The sequence below is a fragment of the Nestor notabilis genome, unplaced genomic scaffold, assembly GCF_000696875.1.
Source record: "Nestor notabilis isolate BGI_N333 unplaced genomic scaffold, ASM69687v1 scaffold11701, whole genome shotgun sequence".
Classification (NCBI taxonomy): domain Eukaryota; kingdom Metazoa; phylum Chordata; class Aves; order Psittaciformes; family Psittacidae; genus Nestor; species Nestor notabilis.
The window spans coordinates 96,485-118,637 of NW_009913398.1; the positions used below are offsets into that span (position 1 = coordinate 96,485).

A 22,153-nucleotide genomic window follows, 5' to 3' on the forward strand; every position below is an offset into this window, starting at 1 on the left:
CAGACATGGGCTACAGGTTCTGATTTGTCCTATGGGTAAACCCATGGCATTCCTTAGCTTATTTGTTTCTAGTTTGGCTCAGGTGACTACATCTAAGGGGTCCACAAAAGTTTAAGAACTTGTTCAATAGACTAACATTTGCTCTATGGAGAATCCAAATCTCCACTGGAAAGTTTTTTGAGGGCTGTAAGTTGCAAAAGTGTCGGAGTTTCTCATCATGTGCTGTGATACTGTGCTATCACACCAACACTACTCTGTTACTGTATTTTTGCTGTACCCTGAACTGCACTGTTCTTGACATGAAGTGGTCTCACTTCCCAACTCATCATCACTGCAGCTATCTATACTGAGATTTTCCATACAGTGCCCTTTTCTGTGCACTGTCCAAGCCAGTCTGCTCTAATTTGTGAAATTTATGATTTGGATTAAACTAAACGGGAGCTGTACACACAACACTTACAAGGTTGTACTTCTGTAACTAATCATGCCCTCTTTTATGTTCGTTTTTGTTTTACAGGTTGTTACTTTGTGGTATAGAGCTCCTGAAGTTTTGCTTCAGTCCAGCTATGCAACACCAGTCGATCTTTGGAGTGTTGGCTGCATATTTGCAGAAATGTTCCGTCGAAAGTAAGAAATACAGTTTCGTTTTCTTCATGGTTTTCATTTGAAATTTAAAAAAATGTGCAGTAATGTCTGGTACAGTACACTGGATCACGTTTATATTGGAAAGGTTTGATAGGATGTTTTATTTGCAGTGCAATATTTAAATGCCCATTGCGAATTCATACTTGTTTCAATCTTGAAATCTTTCTTTTCTGAGTTTTGGTAAAGCCTGTATCAGCATTGATGTATTCCTGTTACATGTGAATCCAAATGCAGATAAAAGTGGTCTAGAGAGTCTGTTGATCAAGTAAAGCTGGATTCTGGAAAGGATTTTCCCTGAGGAAAGCAGGGCATACTGGTCAGCAGTCTTCGTGCTCTGGAGTTTGTGCACTGGAGCATCAGCTGTTTGCTTAGTCACCTCTTCACATATTTGAAATCTCAAAAGTCACTGTAAAGTGGATTTCTAGAGGTAGGAAACAAAGGTAGGATTTTTTAAAGAACAACCTATTTAGCCTGAGCATGGGGTAACAGAGATGTTAAACATAGTAAGAAAGAACAACAGATAAAAGACTTGGAGGGGGGGCTGATTCAGTTAAATCGCCTATCAGAACTATCATGCTACAGAATATTACAGCTGGATGCAGAGCTGTGAATATGAGAGGAACACTTGTCTACTAGTTTTTCCCCATGGAAGGACACTAATTTGGAGGTTTTACCATGTAGGGTTTGGAGAGGAACAAACCCTCAAGAACTTTAACAAGATAAATCTGTCTCAGTATTAACCCAGTCACATGCATTTTGGTTGAGCTTACTGCAAAAAGTGCATGTTGTCATCACCTGGGCGATCTCCACGTAGAAACTCTATGGCATTTTGTACACCCACTGTGAAATCAAAAAACACACATACAGAAAATGTGAAAGAAAATGATACATTGGGTAGACTAAAAACCCGAATCAGTATAATTTACAAGGAGAAGCCATACTGCAAGGGCCTTGAGAAACTATTTAACTTACACAATGTTGAGTTCAGTATACTAATTGAAGTCTTGAAAAATAACTTTAGGATTCTACTACTTATTAATGTTAGTATATGGAAAAACCATTTTTCTTGGGCTTTTTGCCTGGTCAGATGGCCTGGGTAGAATTATTATACTCCACCCTCTGCTCTGACTCAGAAATGAGGTCAGAAAATGTGAGAAAAAGAGAATGCGGATTTAGGAGAATTGATTAAACCCTCCACTGCAAACTTTTAAAGATTTAGTCTTATCCCATATACTGCCAGATTCACAGTAGCATTAAGCCATTGATATTTTTTCTAATTTGAATAGCAGAGTCAACAACTTCATTTTAGCATTTGCAATAGGAGTAGTACAGGACAACCAACTGAACTCAGAACTTTATTACATGCTTTTTTCTCATTTAATTTGCAATATTCTGACAGATAGATAAGAAAAATTGCCATATACAAGCACCACCAGCTTAATTTAGCTTTTCCTTTTATGATGCATGAGCCTCACTGACTCTCCAAATCCAACATAGTAAATTAAATTAGGGACACTTCAATTTTCTACTTGTTTTCAAATGCAAATGTTACATTAATACATTTTTTTATGGAAATGAGATCAGACTAGAGGCAGAATTTGATAAAACCAGGACTTGTATTATTCTTGCCAAATGCAGGGTCAGTCTGACATTCTCAGTCCTAAATCTGGGAGTCTGTCAGAAGCTGTAGAAGTCAGGAATCTGCCAAGCCTGTATGTACTATGTTATTTCATTGGAAACAATATGACTTTCACATACAAGCGTGATTTGGAAGGCTACTCTCAAGGCTCATTGCCATAAAGCCACAATGAACAGCACCAAATGCTATCTCCATGGACTGTTGTATGGAGTTAATGTTGCAATACTCTCTATATGATATATGTTGTCTTTTGATTCTCCTGATGGATTGCAAAAGAAAACCCATGTTACTGTGACCTTGGTAGCAGTAAACTGTAAAATTTTGCAAACTCCATGGATTATTTCCAAAAGATTGAACAAATGCAAGAGCTATTTCTGCTGGAAAATGGTAGTGCCCTTGGGTAATCACCAATCTGCATTTCCACTGGTCTTGACAGGATAAGAGTATGAGAATGCAGCTAAAGCTTAGAAGTAGATGTTGGCTTGACATTAAGACAACCTTTTCTTTTTACCATGTTACTGGGTACTTGTTGCCTTCTTGCCCTAGTCTTTTTTGCTTTCTCTATGAAAGGTTTTAAAGCTCTGTCATTTTTAAGAAATGTACTGAAGCTCTTCGGAGCTTCTTTGTATCATAGAGACTTCACTGGAACAGGTTGCAAAATAAAACATGACACAGCATAACAAAACAAATCAGAATCCTGTTTATGCCAAGAATACTGTTGATAGTTTGAGTCTGCTAGAATATAGTTTTGTAGGAAAACACAGTCAGGGTGCTGTAGGTTTGGACAAGTGTAGGAAGAGGTCAGCTCTGCATGGATGTTGCAGTCCTGTGTTACAAATTGCTGTGTATCTAAATGGAAGGCACCTCATTTAATTTAAATCACCCTTAATCCAAAGCCATTTAAGACAAATGTAAACAAGGTATATGTCTACGAAATAGATCTGAAATACACAAAAGTGTATAAAGGAATTATCTCATCTTGGCTGATGCAGCTAAACAAATGACAGTTCTCAGCTGAGGACTCTGGTCCTCCTGCAGTCTGAGGTTTGTATAAAGTCATAGTTGTATTTACAGTGCACGCATTTTAATTATGCTGCAGATTTGTAGGCTTCTGCATATGTGAAAGCAGAAAGATTGTATCTTGAAACCCCTCTCACAGATTCCGAAGGATTTTACTCTACTTACAGATGAGCAATAAATCACTCAGTAGTCAGGTGTACGTTATGTATGCAAAACTGTTCTGCTTTGTGCATCATCTGTCCATGTGCAGTGCTGATGAGAGCACCCACAAATAAAGCATTACTTGAAAATTTCCTGTCTAATTAAGTAGGTTGCAGTGACTTTTAGATATATATGGACAGACTGTCCTTACCCAACAAAAGTGTAAATATATTTGCCACAGTGACTGTTTTCTTTGTGATTCAAAAGCTATGGTGCATTAAGAATAGCAACCAGTAAGGAAAATTGTGAGGTACGCTATGGTTTGCTGCCATATCAAAATCTTTCAGAAGTGCAGCAGGCAAGACTGACAGGGCCCAGTGGCATGGGGAGAGCTTTGGCACAGCAAGAAGATTAACATTATGTTTTCTTTATGTTTAGGTAAAGTAAAGATTACTTATAAAAAGGTTTCACTCTGAGGCTGGGCATTTTCCTGGCCAGTAGGAGAGGGCCTTGTACCTCCTACTCAGTGAACAACTCATTAAAGAGAAAGGCAAACATGGGAGTAGCATCCACTTCTGTGTGGATACATGAAACTTCCAGCTGGCTCAAGGACTGCAGGCGGCTCCAAAGCAGGAAGCTATGACCAGTGGTTTTGGGAAGAAGGGACTGTCTCTCTTCTTGCTTGGATTAGGCAATACTTAATCAATTTGAATGAGTGTGAGAGGGGAAGAAAACTGGAATCTGAATCTGGGTGAAAGAAAGTAGAGATCACCAGTCTTGGACTCTCTTCTGAGTAGGCAGTCATGAGAAAAAATGTTGAAATCTTCTGAGGCTTAGTTCTTAGTGCATCTATTTATGCCCAGTCTTCAAAATCACAATCCTGTAAGATTTCAATCCTGCACAGACCAGGGTGTTAGTAGGTGTGTATGTAGGACTCATCAGTCGGATATCTATATAATAATTCCATTAGGCAAGTTTAACTATAATATTGCACAAGCAACTGAATTTGACTTCCTTTGTAGGAAATATAGAGCTAAAAATCATCACAAGAGACCAGCAGTTTTTGTAGCCGATGCTATATTCATAGCCCACTCAAGCCAAAGAAGTCATGCACTTGAGAGTGGCCAGTGTTGTGACTGCATGCACAATCTTTCCAAACCTTACAGGTACCAATTCAAGCCCAAAAACTGAAAGACAGTCCTCCTGAAAAACCTTTTCAACCTCCCAAACCAAAAGTAAAACAGTATTATCTCAGTGCCCCAAGCTCCATCCAGCTGAGAGAAATTAGTTCCATGCACATGGGCTTCTTACTGATACCATTCATGCACCAGCTCTGGGGTGTTTTAATCAGACTGCTGTTGGTAAGATCATCAGTCCCAGAATTTCACAAACCACAAAATTGGCACAAATAGCATGAGGTTATTACTTATTAATTTTTAAATGTTAAATCATGTTTTTAGCAGTTGTCTCATTCTTCAGCTTTTTCTGCCAGCTTCTAAGATATGCGAGACAGTTATTGCATTACCAACCACGCTTGAAAATTGTAGCAGCAGTTAGGAGATGTGTGGCTCTACTAAAACACTTAAGATGGGACAAATTCCCTGGCGAGCACAAACAACAGGCTGAAGGAAACCAGCTATAGGCATGTATTTAGACCATCTTTCCATGGTATAAATTTGTTCAGTTAGAGTTACATCATTGTGCGTAGAAAAGCCATGATTCTAGGACGTTGTTGCTCTAGCTAATGTACACGGATGTGATAAAATCAAAGCTTAGAGCCTCATCTGGTGATCAGGCTGTGATGTGAACTCTGGATTTGGGACCTTAATTGTAAAACTTCTAACAGGTTTAAAAAACCTAGCAATACACACATATTCTTTCTTAGATAAATGTCTTACAGTATAGAGTAATTGTAAAGAATCTTTCAAACAAAAATACAGTGTATCTTTATTCCCCTCTTCAAATAAGCCAGAAATCATTACTAGTGTTTAAAATGCAGCCACCAGATCGCATTGCATGTACTTTTTCTGTGTCAAGTCCAGAACCAGGTGGTAGGATAGATCCAACCTGTGGACAGGGACAGGGCACCCACCTGCCCCCCTGGATTCTTCCTCTACGGGTGAGTGAGGGAAGAACAGTCAGGTCTGCAGCTTATGTTTCAGTTAATGCTTTGTGGGATAAATATGGTCAAGTGGTTGCAGAAGAAAATAGCCAAGTGTAACAGAAGAACACCTGTTTTTAAGCTGTCTCCAAAACCTGAAGCTGGGTAGGAAACTTTGAACTTCTATCACTGAGTGAAAAGAATCATACTTTTTAGCCTAATCATGTGGTAAAGTCTTGGCTCCACTGAAATCACTATTGAAATTAACCCTGACTTCAAAGGGGATTGTAACCTCTCTAGAAACAATTCAGTCCAACAGAGTGGTGCAAGGAGTGGCAGAGCTAATCTCTGTTAATGTGCACAGTACAGCACTTAGTTGGAATGATCTCCGTAAAAGACACTCGCAAACTGGCAAGGAGGAGAGGGTATTGCATAGTGTTGTCCCAGCTCCCATTGCTTGCGCTTCTTTATAGTGATCGTGTTGTACAAGCTTTTGGTTGTCTTATCTGTGAAATAAACCTCAGCTGGTAACTCTGTAGGACCATGAGACTGTCATTCAGCATAAGGTTGAATGACTCAGTCTCTCTTTGTGAGACTGTGTAGCACAAGCAAAAGAGTGTTCAAGCTCTTTTTGCAAGAATTTAATACATTCTGCTAGTATGATTGTTGTTATCCATCTGCTAAAATATCACACACCAAAAAAAAGGTAGCTTCAAAGGAAATCAGGCCATGGGTGGGTGAGCTACTGTATGTATGACATTATCCAGAGAAGGAGGTACTCCCATTTCTTAGCAGTAGGCAACAAATGGATAGCTCATAAAAGAGCCTGCAGGTTCTCCGGTGCTTTGAATGGGACAGGCAGCTTTTGTCTTGGAAGAGATCTGCAGTCCAGTTCATCCATTAATCTGCTCTAAGTAGCATCAATTTTATCGTGTGGTCTGAATTAGCAGTTCCTGTAGGTGCTAACCTCTTACAGATGTAGTCTTTTACGGCTGTGCTTTGGAAAAATTAGGTATACATCTGGCAACGTATGTTCAACAGCAGAATCGCAGGTTCTCAGCTGCCTAAGCATGTTCTTCATCCGGAGAATGAATGAGAGAGGACAGTAGGCTTTGGGGAAGGTGGTTCACAGAAATTCTGCACTTGCAGAGAACTACTTGGAAATTTGAAGTACTGTGTCCTCTACTCCAGATGTATCCTGGGTTAGTCGTTCCTTGTGATGAGTTGCTTTGCTGTTGCATGGTCTTGAAGAACAGACAAAGAATCTGTAACTTTGCAAATGCATACCTGACAGGAGGATTTATATGTGCTAAGTGACCTTTAATTCAAATTAAATGACAGCATGTCATCTCTTAAAATCATTTTCCATTAATACTGTTCAATTATCCAAAGCATTGGGGGAACAGAAACATTTGTTTAAAGCCTGTAATTGAGAGTAGTATCATATGTGATAGTGATTCTATGATATACTGGAACTTTAACAGCGAAATACTAGGCAACTTAATATGGAGCTTGTTTTTCTAAGGATAGTACATACTCTTGCTATAGATCAAGTACATCAGTGCAGGCAAAGATGTGACTGAAGGTACTTCAGTTTGGCAGGACCAGAAGAGAGAGGGACCACATCTTCATATTACACACCATAAACAAAACTCTGTCTCAAATCAGTGGATAAACTTAGCATGATTTATATTGGGTGGGAAAGAATGGGAAAATCAGCAGGATTTCTGTAGGGAAGGATTATATTCCTTGTCTTTTTAAAATTATTAAGAATTATTTTGCACATGGTTGTGAACTATCATCAGATTGGGTTTTTAACTTCTTGCTATGTGTATAGATATTGCAGGTAATATTCTGGTCATATTGAACAAAAGAGAAAGACAACTCTGACTGTCAGTAGTGGAGACTTTAATTTTGCTTTACCTTTCTGCACATACAAGTATAGTACCATGAACAGAGTCTGAAAGGAGGCGCTAAAGATAGTGAAGAGTCTAAAATATGACTACTGCCATGTAAGGAATTGTGAAGCATACTTCTATGACATGGCTTTGTCTCATTTTAGAGGCGTTTTAATTCTTTGCCAGTTATTTTTCCTGTGCTTCAGCTTATCTGATCATTTAGTCCTTACTGGTTTAAGTGGGCACTGTAGTTATGCAGCACTAGGAATATTTTGCTTTGCCTACTAGATCCTGTATTTCTCCAAACAGTAAAGTTTCTACCTTTTTTTCATCTCTAAGCTTAACCTCTACTTTTGTGCTCTGTTTTCTTGTTTCCAACACATTTCCAAAATACCTTTCAAAAGCTGAGACAGAAGAGAGCTGTAATGTATTTTCAAATCTTCTTTATGTTGGAAAGAAGAGAGAAATAGAGGGAGCAGAAGAGGAACATGTGAAAGAAAAAAGGGATGTAGAACTGGATATTGGGAGGGAAGGTATAATAAAACCAAGACAGTAGAGACATCTAGGCAAAGAACAACTGTGTAAATACAGTCATGAATGCTGCTTATTAGTTGGGTTTTCCATATAAACTGGCAAACATCTTAAATGTGGTTAAAGAGAGAACTGTTCTCTTTATCATGCAGAAATTTTAAACACAGACTTTGCAATCGTATTATCTGGTGTTTTCCAGTGACCCTTACATCAGCCTATCTAGTGGACCAAGAGCTTGAAAGGGTAATCATTCATTTACCTACTTGCTTGCAGTTAGATTTGGTAGCAGGAAAATTAAAACAACTTTCTCTCCCCCCCCCCCCCCCTTCTATTTTGTCTTTGTGTTAACAAGCAAAGGTGGATGTTGCAGCTTAGAACTGTATAACCTACATAACTTGATTTTCAACCTTTGAACTGAAGTACTGTACAGTTCTGGCCTGAGTTTGTTTTTGCCATTTTTGGAAATTATCTTGTTTTGTTACAAGAATGATTTAAATTGCAAGTGCCATAAAAGTTCACCACAGTCCAGACCAACTGTACTGGGAGAAGGTTCGTTCCTTGGAAAGATCTTGTCAGCGTTCAAAATTCTGTGCTTTGCACTTTTCCTCCTTTATTCTTCTGCCATTCATGTGCATATGAGTGTGTGGGAGGCTGATGGTTTTTCCAAACCAGACCTAATAAAATAGGATTTTTAGTTCCTCCCCAGATAAGTGTCCAGCCTATTACAAAGATTTTCTTCAAGCATTTTTTAAGTTGTGTGGACCCAAGCCACGATTTAGCTTAGTGACCTTAGTGATCTGGTGGAACAACAATGACATTTTACTTCAAACTTAACTAACAAAGGAAGGCAGACGACTGCACTTGTTCGTGTTATTTTACTTTTTGGGTAGGCAAGATTGTTTTCTGTTTACTCTGACCTCCGAGGTGGAACTCCCATTGGCTTTGGGCAGAGGACGAGCACACATTAATGGAGAGAAGGGTGAATGGTCAGAATAATACCACTAATTATCAAGTATGAAATAGATGTGAGCTTCCAAGACAGCATTACCCAATTAAAAGTAAAATACCTTGTTGGTTTTTAGCTCACTTTTTCCCTCAGCCTTTTCTAACTCGTATCTTTCTAAGTGTCTACAGTTGGGCTGATTGATAGCCGTTAGTCAAATCCAGTAACTGTATCGGTCTGTGGTTGGAGATGAGTGGTAAGTGAGCGCCTGGCCATTCACTTGTGGTTTTCCCTCTAGTTTCCAGCTGTGCCAGACTTTCAGTCAGAGGAATAGATCTGTTGGTAAGGGAAACCGTTGATAAACCATAGAAACCAAAAACTGTCACTACCCATGACAAAAAACCAGAAGGGACTCCTGAGGCAGGGTAAGGAGACCTGCAGAAACAGCGTTAGCTGACTAAGTTTAATTCGACTGTTAAGTTCAGGTGTGGGGTCATGTCAGGCAGGCACTGGCCAAGGGACCCGGACTGGGTGGCTCTGGGCTGGCAGCTCAAGCCCTGCAGGAGCTCATGAGAGAGTCCCCTCCTGGAAAGCTTTCCGTACCTTCTTCATGTGCAGGTGGCACTGCACTAGTCTGGAATCCTCCTGAACATACATTCCTTAGAGGGGTGATATTCCAGACTGTGACAATCTGAATTAGCCTGGCCAGAGGTCAGAGGAAGGCAGCTTCTGGCTAGGAGAAAGACCACAACATGTCAGTCATGATGTAGATATTTCTAAGTCCTTGATATTACATAGCAGCATTTGTAATGGAAATGCTGCTGGTCAGTCGTTATGAAGGTGCACCACCTTTGTGTCCTCTGGAGAATCTCAAAGACAAGTTCATTTCTGGGATATTTAGAGCTGCCTGAGGGCTGCTTTGATGGTAACCCCAGCTGCAGATGGCTTTTAGCAGTCACTCCACCAGCCAGAGAACAGGAGAGAAGCAGACCAATGTTACCCGTGCCCTTTCCTGTCCAACCTGGAGAGGAATAGCCAGCTGCACACTGCCTGAAGACTTTCCTTTTGAAAGGGTCTCCTGGCTCCTTCACACAGCTTTCCTCTTCAGGAACTTGGCTGAGGGAGGCTTTGCTTTTTGCCTAGAGTTTGGCCGGGGGAAGCTCTGTGTACTTTTGTTTGACTTGTAATAGAACTAAACATTGTTTTTATTTACTTTTCTCTTTCATAAGAAAATGGCTACAAAAAGGTATTTAAACTCCTGGAATCCTTTCCTGGACACTGGTGCACTCCAGAGAAGGGGGGAGAAAGACTAGATTTTAACTGTAGCTCATGTTGCTGAGCTCCCCAGTGTGGGGGTTTTTCCAAGTTGAGTGTCCAGTCAGAAATTTTGATCTGGGCAGCTTTACTGAGATTTATGTGTATGACTGTCCAGAAAAAAACCCTGTAATAATTAGCTCCCATTGGTCAGTCTAAAAACAGTGTGTAATAGTTCAGAAGTATAGAGAATCGTGGAATGGTTTGGGTTGGAAAGGATGTTAAGGTCATCTAGTTCCAATCACCATGCCATGACAGGGACATCGTTCACTATACCAGGTTGCTCAAGGCCATGTCCAGCCTGGCCTTGAACACTGCCAGATGGAGCATTTACCACTTATTTGGGCAAACCTGTTCCAGTGCCTCACCACCCTCACTGTAAAGAACTTCTTCCTTACATCTAACCTGAACTTCCCCTGTTTCCTTGTAGGCCCCGTTCAGATACTGGAAGGCTGCTGTGACGTTTCCACGTATCTGTCTCGCATTTGTGTCTTTTCTTCTCAACACCTTCATACTAGCACTACTCCATATGTACATGCTCACCAAAGTTGTTAGATGTGCTTTACATTTAAAAACACTCAAATCTGCATGAGAGAAGTGGAAAGTGCACCTAAAGGTACAGATGACAGCAGGAGTTTAAAAACAGCTGAAGACAGCAGAGAAAAATGGCAACTGTCTGAAACGTTGTACTACTTTGTACCAAGTAAATAATCGGCTGTGAGAGAAAAGCTCAAAATGTCAAAGAGAAAAGCAAGAGAAAATTTGATATTTAGCTTTCTGGAAAACCATTTCTCCAAGGGAACCACAGTGCCTAAAGGCAGCTCCCCGCTGCCTTTGTGGAAAAGCTTACCTATACCACAGAGTTCAGACCACTGTAGAGAACATGCCAGCTGGGCTGGGAGTCTGTGCTTTGGCTGTAGTTGCAGATGTCAAAGACATAGATAGAGTCCTAGTTTGGGGAACAAGGGAGGTGGCTACAGCCTTTCCTGAATTTATGTGCTGACTGCCACAGAGTAGTGCATGTGGTGCCCACGTGTGGCTGGAGCCGTCTTTCTTTGCCATCATTCCTTGGGGTCCTGGTGTTGGCTGTGTACTGAAAAATAGAGAAGAGGCATGGCAGGATACAGCTCACACTAGTTCCTGTCCCTTCTTCCTCTGAAGCCACAGCTTGCCTGGTGATATGAATACACACGTTGTTGCCTTGCTTCTAATTTTTGTTTGCACAGCGCCTGTGGCACTGCCATCACATACGCTTGCATGCTGTGCTTGACCTGCCGACACACTGGCCCTGTCCGCATGAGTCCGTGTGAGACACAGCCACCACGGTACGCTGACTCTGCAAGAGACAGAGCCAGGATCTGACAAGTGGAGAGCTCTTGATGTCAGCATGTGACATGCCTGGTTGCCCTCTTATGCTGGCGGCGTGCTTCATTTTGCAGTCTTTGAGGAAGTGACAGTCTGGCTGTGCATGGTCAAACCATATGACTTCTTCCAGAAACTCATGTGTAATGTGCTCTGCTTTCCTTTTATAGATGCACTGAATGCATGCCGTCCAGAAGCAACTCTGGGGCAGACTGATGCAGGATTTCTTCTTTTACTTAAATATTCTGTATATTCATAGCTTCTCTCCTAACATATCCAGGTTTGTCAGTAGTAAGTGCTTTTGAAATACAGACATTTGTCAAATAAGAATTTCATCCAAGGGATTACTTCATTTCCACTCATTTTTTCTACTGAGCTGGAGCAAATTGGCATGAAGATTCAGTTACTATTGATTTTGACTGAGTCTGAATCAGTTACCTAAAGGTAAATGACTCAATCAGCTATATCATCCAGAATTTGACCAACTACAGTGAGTTATCAGATCATTTTTATTAGATTATGTCCATGAAACAGGTTTTATTATTATGTCAGTACAGGACACACACTGTTCTATACAATTGAATAATTTTCTAAGTGCTTTTTCAATCCAAATAATTGGAGTGCAATCTTTCAGCATCTAAAGGAAGTATACATAGCAAGAGATTTTTTCAGTAATGTTCCTATCTGTAGCTGTTAAATTAAGCCTGTTTGGCAGTGATGCATCATACTCTGCCGCTGTAAGAATGAAGATACTCAGTTACAACTAGATCTCATCAGACCATTAGCAATTAAGAGTGTATGTACAAAATCAGAACTGCATCCTAGCTGGGTGTCCTATGCACTGAGGCACAGAAACAGGCTTGCTTGCTTCTCTTCTCCCTTGGAATCAGTTTTCCTTTTCCAGAAAGTAATTGTGAAAGGAGAGATAGGTGTTGCTCATCTCCTAGATCTTTTTAAGAGTTTAATGGTGATGGCACTTTGCTGGAAAGTGAGAATGGAGTTTAAAGAGGGCCCAGAGTTTTTGTAAACTCCATTTTTGGCAAACACCACAGCCACAACTGTATGAAAAGCAAGGCATAAATTGCTTACCATGGAAAGAAGCTTTTATTCAGTTATTCACTTGCTCCAGAAAAGGATTCTGTTGTGTTTTTTTTTAATTCTGAGTAGGTCACTTTTTTTTTACAGAAAGGACAGCCATCTCTTGGGGAAATCCTTGTAGTTGACGTAAAGGTGGTTAACAACCTGGTGATGGGAGGAAAGTTCAAGATGTGGGGTGGCTCAAAGAGCTGCAGGTGCTCAGCACTTCAGAGACTGAGGAAACATTCCATTTGTGAAGACAGAGTTGTGTGCTATTCTCATTAAAGTAATGTTGAAAGCCAATAGTTGACCCATGGGCAGCACAGAAGCAGGGCTATGGCTCAGTAATGGCAAAGCAGAGATAAATAACACCATGAAAGTTTTCCCAGCATTAATTTGGGAAGCTTTGAAACACACAAATGTACAGCATGAAGTGTATTAATGCTGCAGTTGCATGGGGGTGGGTGGCATCTGAGCAGGCTTGTCACCTGAAAGTTCTTTTTTGTTTTTTTATCTTCAGTATAAGAAATTAACTTACTCTTCCTCATGGTCAGGATTCAAGTGGGCAAGTGGGAAAAAAAGATTTCATGTGAAATCACTAATAGCTGAGCAGGATAAGTAACCAGAGAGCTCTTAGTAGGTGAACTCAGATTACTATGCACTGTCATGGGCCAGTGAATGTAAATCTTGCAGCTTCTCCAGCCTGAGTAAGTAAGTGTATTGCATGGGACAAAGTGTTGCTTAGGGCAAACAGTTTAACTGGCCTTTGAAAACTCTACCAGATATTTTCCTTGCATGGTGGCTCTAGATACTTTCTACCTTAAGTGCTTATCTCAAGTTTTTCTGCAGGTGTTTATTAATTCACCATAAGCCAGCACAGCTGCTAAAGATTATTTTCTTCACACCATCCTTCTAATCCACTTTCATGTCTTTTGACACTCAAACTCAGCAGCTGGAGAAAAAGGTTGAAGTTGAAATTTCACCTCGGCTCACATAACAGTTCACTGTTTGGTACTGAAGTGTTTTTTCTGCCTTTCTTGTCTGAAGGGTTGTAATCTACTTGCAGAGATTTTTTTCTGACCAAGAGTGTTTTATTACAGCTGAAGGTGATGAGACATATTAGTTGCTGGGGGAAAAGGGGGCGGTAGTTCTGATGTTTCCGGTTTATCTGAGTATTCAAAGAGGCTTAGTGCAACAGGTGCCATTAACACCTAATACAGGGGCCACAGAAGTGATCATAGATCAAAACATGTACTCAGTACCACACAGGAGCAGCTCAAGCCCAGTTAGAGAGAAAACCCAAGAATTCTGTCTCTTAGCTTGTAATGTTTGCCCGGGGGGGGGAAATAATTCCTTATTCTTGGATTTTATTCTCTATTGAGAATTTTAGGTTCCAGATGGTGTAGAACATTTTGAATTATATGTTTGCTATCTATTGTCTGAAGCCTCTCTTGTCTGAAGTCTCAGAGACTGCCCATACACTCTTACGAGAGAGAATACAGAAAGCTAAATAAGTGATCACAGGAAGAGCATGACCACATTGTATTTGTCATATCAGTAGTTCTTTCAGGATGCTATAAAAATGCAGAAGCCTGCAGTTTAGTTACATAATTAAACTTCAAACTGCTGACCAGATAGACGTAATTTAACTGTGTGTGGTGATGAGGTGGGTGTTTAAGACACAAGCAGTTAAATCATGTTGCTGGTAGAACTGTCAGTACAAACAAGAGGATTGCTTCCTCTTTTGAGCAGAGACCATACATTTTTTTTCCTTTCCCTTCTTCCAAGGTCAGTTGTGTACATACTTCCAGAACTTGCTTCAAATTTTATGACAGTTTTCAAGATGCCACTGTTTTATCATGCTCCCTGAGCTCAGATAACGACTTTTAAAGCCCTGGTGAAATAAACCTACAAATCTTCTGGAAAAGCAAATGTCCACAGATAAGAGAACTGTGACGTGTGTGCTGAGGGAATAAGTGAAGGACGTTCAACCATCAAGGCTCTTCCATTTCAAAATGTAGTGTTAAATAATGAATGCTGAAGCAGTTTTTCCTGGGAACAGTTGAGATCTGTCCATGTTAGAGCATATTCTGCTCAAAGATAATATGCACTTACCTTAATTTTCAGGGGGTGTTATATATATATGTGTGTGTGCGCGTGTATCCTTCTGTTGAAGCACCTTTTTATTGCTGCAAGAGGTTGTGAAACCAGATCTCACTTGCCTTGGTCCTGGGGTCATTGATGTCTGTGATAAAGCTCCCTTTTATGTCAGTGATGGGGCAACAAGGCCCATCATTCTGCTCCAAGGACACGAGGGACCTTGAAACACAATGCTTTACATGAAAGGTGTCAAGCAAATGTTAAGCACCCAGAAAAAAGATCTTCCGTTGCCCAGTTCCTAAGGGATCTTTGAAGATGCTTATCTTTTCTCTCATTTATGCTTTCTCTTGCTTTATTTATTTATTGCTTTGTTTAATTTTTGTTGTATTTTTAATCAACAAGTAAATCTACACAGTATCTGGCCCTGCATTGGTCATAAAGCTGTACACTGTGCCTCTGGTTTCCCTTTTACTAACGTTTCTCTTTCAGTTATGCATGCAAGGGGAACATGCATATCTATCTGCAAGTTTCTTGTGATTAGTCCACTATACAACTCTGGCTTTTCTCAGGCTGTCAACCTATATGTTAAAAACCCTAAGAAAGTCCAGCATCTCCATGTAATACAATCATTCGCAGTGAAGCAGTGCAAACTTTCCATGATGAAAACCCACACCAGGAAACATTCATCTAATGATCAATCCTAACCTCAAAGTGGGTTGGCAAAATGCTGCCAAATCTTTTTTAGTGTCTTCTCTTTCAATATTAATATTCCCTTCTATTTTGCCTTTTACCTCCCCTGGCATACCAGTAGCTTGCAGCTTCCAGCCATATTTCTAGCAGCTTTGTACATGAACAGTGTCCTGGAAGCTCTCTGTACCAGCTGGGTCTTTCCCTTGTTGATTTGTATCTATACACAGCTCAGAAATCCCATACATTTCTTAGGAACTAGACTGCACGTACATTTGAGGATCAGAATATTATCTTTAGATTTAGAAATCATTTACTTCATTTTAAATAGCAATGGGGAGCATTGGAAGTTTGCAGTAGCTTTTCGGAAACTATCTGCTTCTGTCTGCTGGATGACATGAGAAACTCCAGAAAAAATAATTACTGCAATTCTTTTGATGCATTAGATCTGATTCTAATAATAATTTAATACTGACGTAGCCCAAATGATCTTAGAGATGTTCTTCATGATCGTGGTACTATTGTACTTGAATAATGATAGATTTGAGTAAAAAAAAAAAAAAAAAAAAAAAAAAAGAACTATTAAAGACTAAAATGAGAAACTCAAGATGGCTGGTCTGTTTTCTGTCAGATTTTAGCTGAAGAGCATTTCCTCAGTTGTAATGTTTATCTATGTCAACTTTCTACTTATATGTAGGAGAAGGTAAGTTTCTTAAAAGTTTTGAGCAATTTGTGATCTACATGAGCTCTACATGAAGTAACTTCTTCCTATGCTGTGTCTGGCACCCACCCACACAAAGATATTATTGAAGGGAAAGGAGAGGGAGAAGTACAAATAATGCTACATTTGAAATGAGAACTCTGAATTGCACAACAGCTGAGGCACGTCGCTTGTGACTGGAAGTGGGTAACTGTCCAGTGTGCAGTGTTGTCAGCTGTGGCCTGTTTTCAGAGTAAAGCTTTATACTGTACCATATTCATTTTACATATCAGAAGGGCCAATGATCTTCATCTTTGAACAGTGATATATGGTTTTTTTCTTTTTGTCTTGCCTTAGTTTCTCTTTTCACACCTGCAATACAGACTTGTCCAGGAGATCTGTCAAAGAGAAACAGTAGTGGGAACAGGAGTGAGGAATCAGCTCAGAAATAATCTCTCTGAATAAAGGTTTCCACAGGACAGTCCGGGTCATGTTATTTCTAGTCATCTCATAATTCTAGTTTTAGGTATTGTTTTTAATTCTAAAAATGAACATATTTTCTTCATAACAAGTAACTAATAATCTGACAAATTATTTGCCAGCTATTCACATTTTGTAATATGAAAAGAAAAAAGAAAAAATCCTTTAAATCTATCTCTGACTATGTAGGTTGGCAGGTTTCCCATGGCATGATGCAGGATTCCTTGGCAAATGATTCTTGGCTTTAGCTTTTTTAGTTTCTTCACCATCCCCTTGTTGCTGTTACACACATAGACATACAAACTCTTAGACTTAACTAATACAACCTTATCAGCTTCTAAAATTCCTCATACTGCTTCCATGAACTGCTGCTATAATTCTTTCCCTTTACATTTTTTGCTCCACTAAGTCAAATTGTCATGGACTGTCTTTCAACACCTCCCTCATCTTGTCTAATGTCTTCAAAGCAGCAGCTATCTGTTCCAAAATCACTGGTTTCCTTCCCATCACTTCTCCTTGCCATCTCTTCAACCAGACTGTCCAAGCCCTACTTGCACAAAAAGCAGGTTGTACTTTTGCCACCCATGATGCTCTTTCCATTGTAGGGAGTCCTTGAATGACATCACTGAGTACGTGTGGATTGCCAGTGCAGACTTTTCACTGAGAATATTGTATGTATTCAAGTTAGTAATCAAGAGATTATCATTACTTTTTTTTCTGTGATAACAAGGAAGGGGATGGGATTCCCAACTGCTGTTGTCACCCCACTGAGCAAATGGACTAGCATAACCTAGATAGTTATTTTGGTAGCTACTTTTTACATATCTGGAAGGAAACAAGGCTTGTGTAGCCTTGGAGACACTTGGATTGGCAACTCTAGACTTGTCATGGCAGGTCTGTAATATGTTTTGATTAGAAAGTGAATTTCTAGATGTTTTTCCTTTACCTCTTCAATACTGTTTTTCTTCACGTGACCTTTCTTCCATGTATCCGTGTTACCTGTAGTTTAATAACTCAATGTCAGAAATTGAAAGCTACCTTTTCGATTAAAGTGTCACTAATTGGTTCAGAATGTCATTGTAAAGAAACCTGCAGACATCTTTTCCTGTGTCTCAGTGCACATGGGTTTATTAGACTATTTTTTCCCTGCACTGCAGTATAGACCAGAGCAGTGCTTACTAGTATCTTTAATTCCAATCTTTATGAAAATTCTAACTTTTCTTATGAAAAGTTACAGGACCTCTGTGCTTTGTAGACTAAAGGCTGAAAGTAAAGCCTAAAAGTAATGCGACCAGTTTACAGTTAAACCTCATTTATCTATCTCTTGGGTGTCATAGCATTGTCATTGTGTACAATACTTTTAGCATTGCTTTGGCATGTCCATGGAGTTGCACGAGAGAAAATTTTTTCATGGAGGCTTGCTTAGGAAGTGTTTATACCTCAGTTATTACTGAGTAGCACAGACGTGAAACACAGTGTCTATAAAAAAGTACTAAAATAAAGCACTCAACCTTTCAGACACCTATATCCGGTTCAGATAGACAGAATATTCAGCGAAGGCGAGACTCAGCACTGAACAACAACATGAGCTGAGTATATTCCTTTGGACAAGAGAAAAGAGCCTCAAGTTGGTAAATGGTGAAATTTTATTTGTTCAGCTACATAAAGGCATGAGAGCTTTTCAGCCAGAAGATGAGTGGTGCAAGTCCTTCTAAACTATAAGTAGATGGTAACTTTTTCAGGAGTTGTGATGTTGTACATTGCCACCTTATGTCATGAACTGTATTTTTATTTCTGTATTATGACAGAATCACAGAATAGTTGAGGTTGGAGAGGACGTCTGGGGATCATCCAGTCCAACCCCAACTGCTCAAGAAGGCCCATCTAGAACTGGTTGCCCAGGACCATGTCCAGATGGCTTTTGATTATCTCCAACGTGGGAGGCTCCACAACCTCCCCGGGCAACCTGTGCTGGTGCTCGGTCACCCTCACAGTAAAAGAAGTGTTTTCTTAAGTTCAGAGGGAACCTCCTGTGCTTCTGTTGGTGCCCGTTGCCTCATGTCCTGTCACTGGGCACCGACCTGTAACCTGATTTCCCTCCTCCCCTCTCCCTAAAAAATCAAAGAAGCAACAACCAACAAAAATAGGAAGTTATGGAGACACAACAGCATAGAATCGTAGAATCATAGAACTGAGACTTCTTGAGCAAATAGGGAAATTAAATGTCTTGGGTACACTGTAAGTTTTTTCATCCCATCTTCTTCCCTGCTCAAGTGTTGTATTTTGTAACAGCAATAGTGTAGGCACCCTCAGAGCATGGTTTCTGTAGCAAGTAAAGTCAGGGAAGGTTGAGAGGATAAAGGAACCACACGAAAGGCAAGTGTAGCCCTATGCATAGCCCTTTCCTCTACTGGAATATCCCTCTTACCTGAGACATTCATACACACAGATTTTAGAAGTTCTTTGAAGTCAGAGGACACACTCACATCTTCTGCCACAGGAGACAAACCCAGCCCCATGCCTTAACCAAGGGAAAAAGAAGGAATTCTACAAAATCAGCTCTCAGAGTTCAACCAGTATTACACAGATTATCATCACAGAGAGAACATACCCCAAGCAAGGACTTCTGGATTGAGTTTGCATAAATAAACCTTGGGGAGTGCGTGGGTGAGGGAGTCAAGTGAAAGATACCAAGAACAAGAGTGAAATTCTACATTTCTGTGACTGCTGGGTATGGTCCCAGTTCAGTGGTACTGAGAGAGCTGATGTGCACCTTTAACAATAGACTTAAAAATCAATCAGCTTGAGGTGGAAGTTTTTATGTGCACTGGACTTGCAGTGCTGGCAAGTCATTGCTAAAGAGTATCTAGTGCCAAAATGTGAGACGAGATCTTCATACAGCTGCTGATTAAGTGAATCTACTTCCCCAATCACCCATCCAATATTCCAATTGAACCTCCAGCCAAAATTCATGAGGCAAATTTCATTACATTAGTGGTGCCTAACCTGGAGTTAGCAATCTGTTGTAGTCATGATGGTGGGATGGATAGGAGGTTGAAAGATGAATTAATAACACTTCATTATGATGAAATATCAAAGTATGTTGGAAGGTCACCTTGTGTTGTATAATTATATATTCAAAAGAATTTAAACTCTTGCTTCAGCCCCCAGTGAATCTGAGACAGCAGCAATGATGGGAAAAACCTCCCTTAAAAATCCCAAGAATTATACTTGTTTTGGCATGACACTGCCTAAGGTGATTTGCAAACAAGGCTGACTTTGCCAAGGTTTCACATTAACTCAAGGTTCAGCATACATTTTAAAATATTAAATCAGCTTTCCATTTCCATGGATAGGATTATTTGATTGTGTAGATTTTGTTAGTTTAAAGGGCCTAAATACTCTAATGCTGAAGCCAAAATTAAATATGTAGAGTAACTGCATATTAATAATTTTAAGCAGTCATTCAAACAAAAAAAATGTCTGAGGTTGTCATATTGTCTGTCTGTGGCAAATATGGAGGGTGTCTGCTGCCACAAACAATATTAGGATTGTAGCTGATGACCATTTTGAAAATTGGGCTCAAAACTTACAGCAGCAGTAGATGCTCCTGTCTGAGTGAAGTTAAGCTTTGGGTTTTTGTAGAAGCCAGAATTGCTGAATACCTTAAAGCTTAAAAGAAATACCTCCAAGAAAGAGACCTCCAAGTATGAGTTGAAATGGTCTTATCAAAGAGGCTGCAGTCAGTAAATATCCTGTATATCTGGGAAGCAGCACATACCATTATTTATTATTTATTCAGAGTCAAAATAAAGCCCTTTATGGACAAGTAAGAGGCTACCGCATTTTACCCCATCTGTTTCAATCTGATGTCATATGGTTTCAAATTGGACTTGATGAAATTGTTCTCTCCATGTCCCCACACAAAGCAGTTTGCAGTTTAAGTCAATCTGACGTGACCCTGAATGGCAGTAAACATGAAGGAGACAAAATACATGTTCAGTCCTTCAAAGATGGTCAGCATGTCTTCTAGTTATTGCTCTGCTCTTCTTTTTAGAATCATAGAATAATAGAATGGTTTGGGTTAGAAGGGACCTTAAAGGTCATCTAGTTCCAATCCCCCTGCCATGGGCAGGGACACCTTCCACTAGACCAGGTTTTTCTTGGTGGCACAGATTTCTGCAGATTATTATGTCTAACTGAGAAATGTCACAGTGCTCTGGGTTTACTTACTGTATTTGGTGTGGACCCGCAAGATAGGCAGTGACATTGGACCTCTTGTCTGTGTGAGAGTGTCAAGATATAAAGCACCATTTTTCAGAAATAACTCAAAAGGATTCCCAAATTTTACGCCTGCTCCTGCATATGGGCAATGAGAGGGGAAGGATTATAGCTGAGTCCTCCTTGTTCTCCCAGTGTAGATGGGAGAGGTCTTGTCCTTTGAAGAGCAACAGTGAAATGATGTCTTTAGCTATCACTGCTGTTAAGGATCTGTATCAGACAGAAGAAAATGAGTAGGGAGAGAAAGGCAGGAGAACCGGTGTTTCCCCATAACCAAAGGCTGGCAGTAAAAACATGGGAATACGCATTGTATGTTAAGTCACCAGATCTCAGTTGAATGGGTTTGGAAACTGTAAGTTTACAGCATGGCCTGTACTCTCAGAGGTGCTCCAGAAGAGAGGGGCAGCCTGGCTATTAGTCGAGCCAAGTTAGTATCCAGTTTGCAGTGTCTGAATTGTGTTTCCTGGAGCAATCTCCCATTTGTTGAACCAAAATGGTAAGCAACACCTCAGGCCTAATCTTCACAGATGCCCTCATTCTTGACTGGATCCTTAATCATCCATTGGTAATCTGTTGGAATGTCTTGGGAGTTTAAACATAAAATTGCACTGTTGATCACACCTTACTGAATTCAACACAAGGGTGGCCATACAGCCATACAAATCTGAATTTCATATTTTACATAGGCAGTATGGGGTGACAGTATTTTGTAAATGATGAGTGAAAATATTTTAAGTTGCACTTTGAAAAGAAGTGTGTACCGCTCTCTTGAAAGTACTTTTAGTCACTGTTTTTTCTGAAAGCCTTCGGTCATTCAGCCTATTAATTTGTTTCTTTCCTGCACATATCTTTATTTATGCAGCAGAAGTATTCCTCTCCTTCAAGGTAAATTCTGTACCGTCTCACACCTCATTCTTTACAGACCTTCATAAATCCATTGTCATTTATTTGACCCTTAAACCTAGGAGCACATTTCCGATATACAGAATACAAGAAATTTAATTTTGTATTTATATCCATAATAGTTCATCTCTAGTTTGATTATATTTTAATGAATTGCATGACATTCACTCCGTTTTTGTCTCTCTAAACAGCTATTTGAGTATGTTCTTTATAGTGAGAACTATTCTGTTAATGGTGTAATTCATAAGATAGTATTAGTTGAAAGTAACTTCATGTTAAAGGACACAAATTTTCAAAAGTAGTATATTTAAAAATATGTGTCATCTGTCCT

At 39.9% G+C, this 22,153-nt stretch overlaps 1 protein-coding gene across 1 annotated transcript in view; it reads left to right on the forward strand.

Moving 5' to 3' along the window:
• The window catches only part of LOC104412454 (cyclin-dependent kinase 6), a 123,948-nt gene that overhangs the window by 95,026 nt on the left and 6,769 nt on the right, over positions 1-22,153 (forward strand). The window contains exon 4 of the mRNA XM_010023182.1: positions 518-627. Within this exon, the coding sequence (XP_010021484.1) occupies positions 518-627 (110 nt within the window). The remainder of the gene's footprint in view (positions 1-517; positions 628-22,153) is intronic.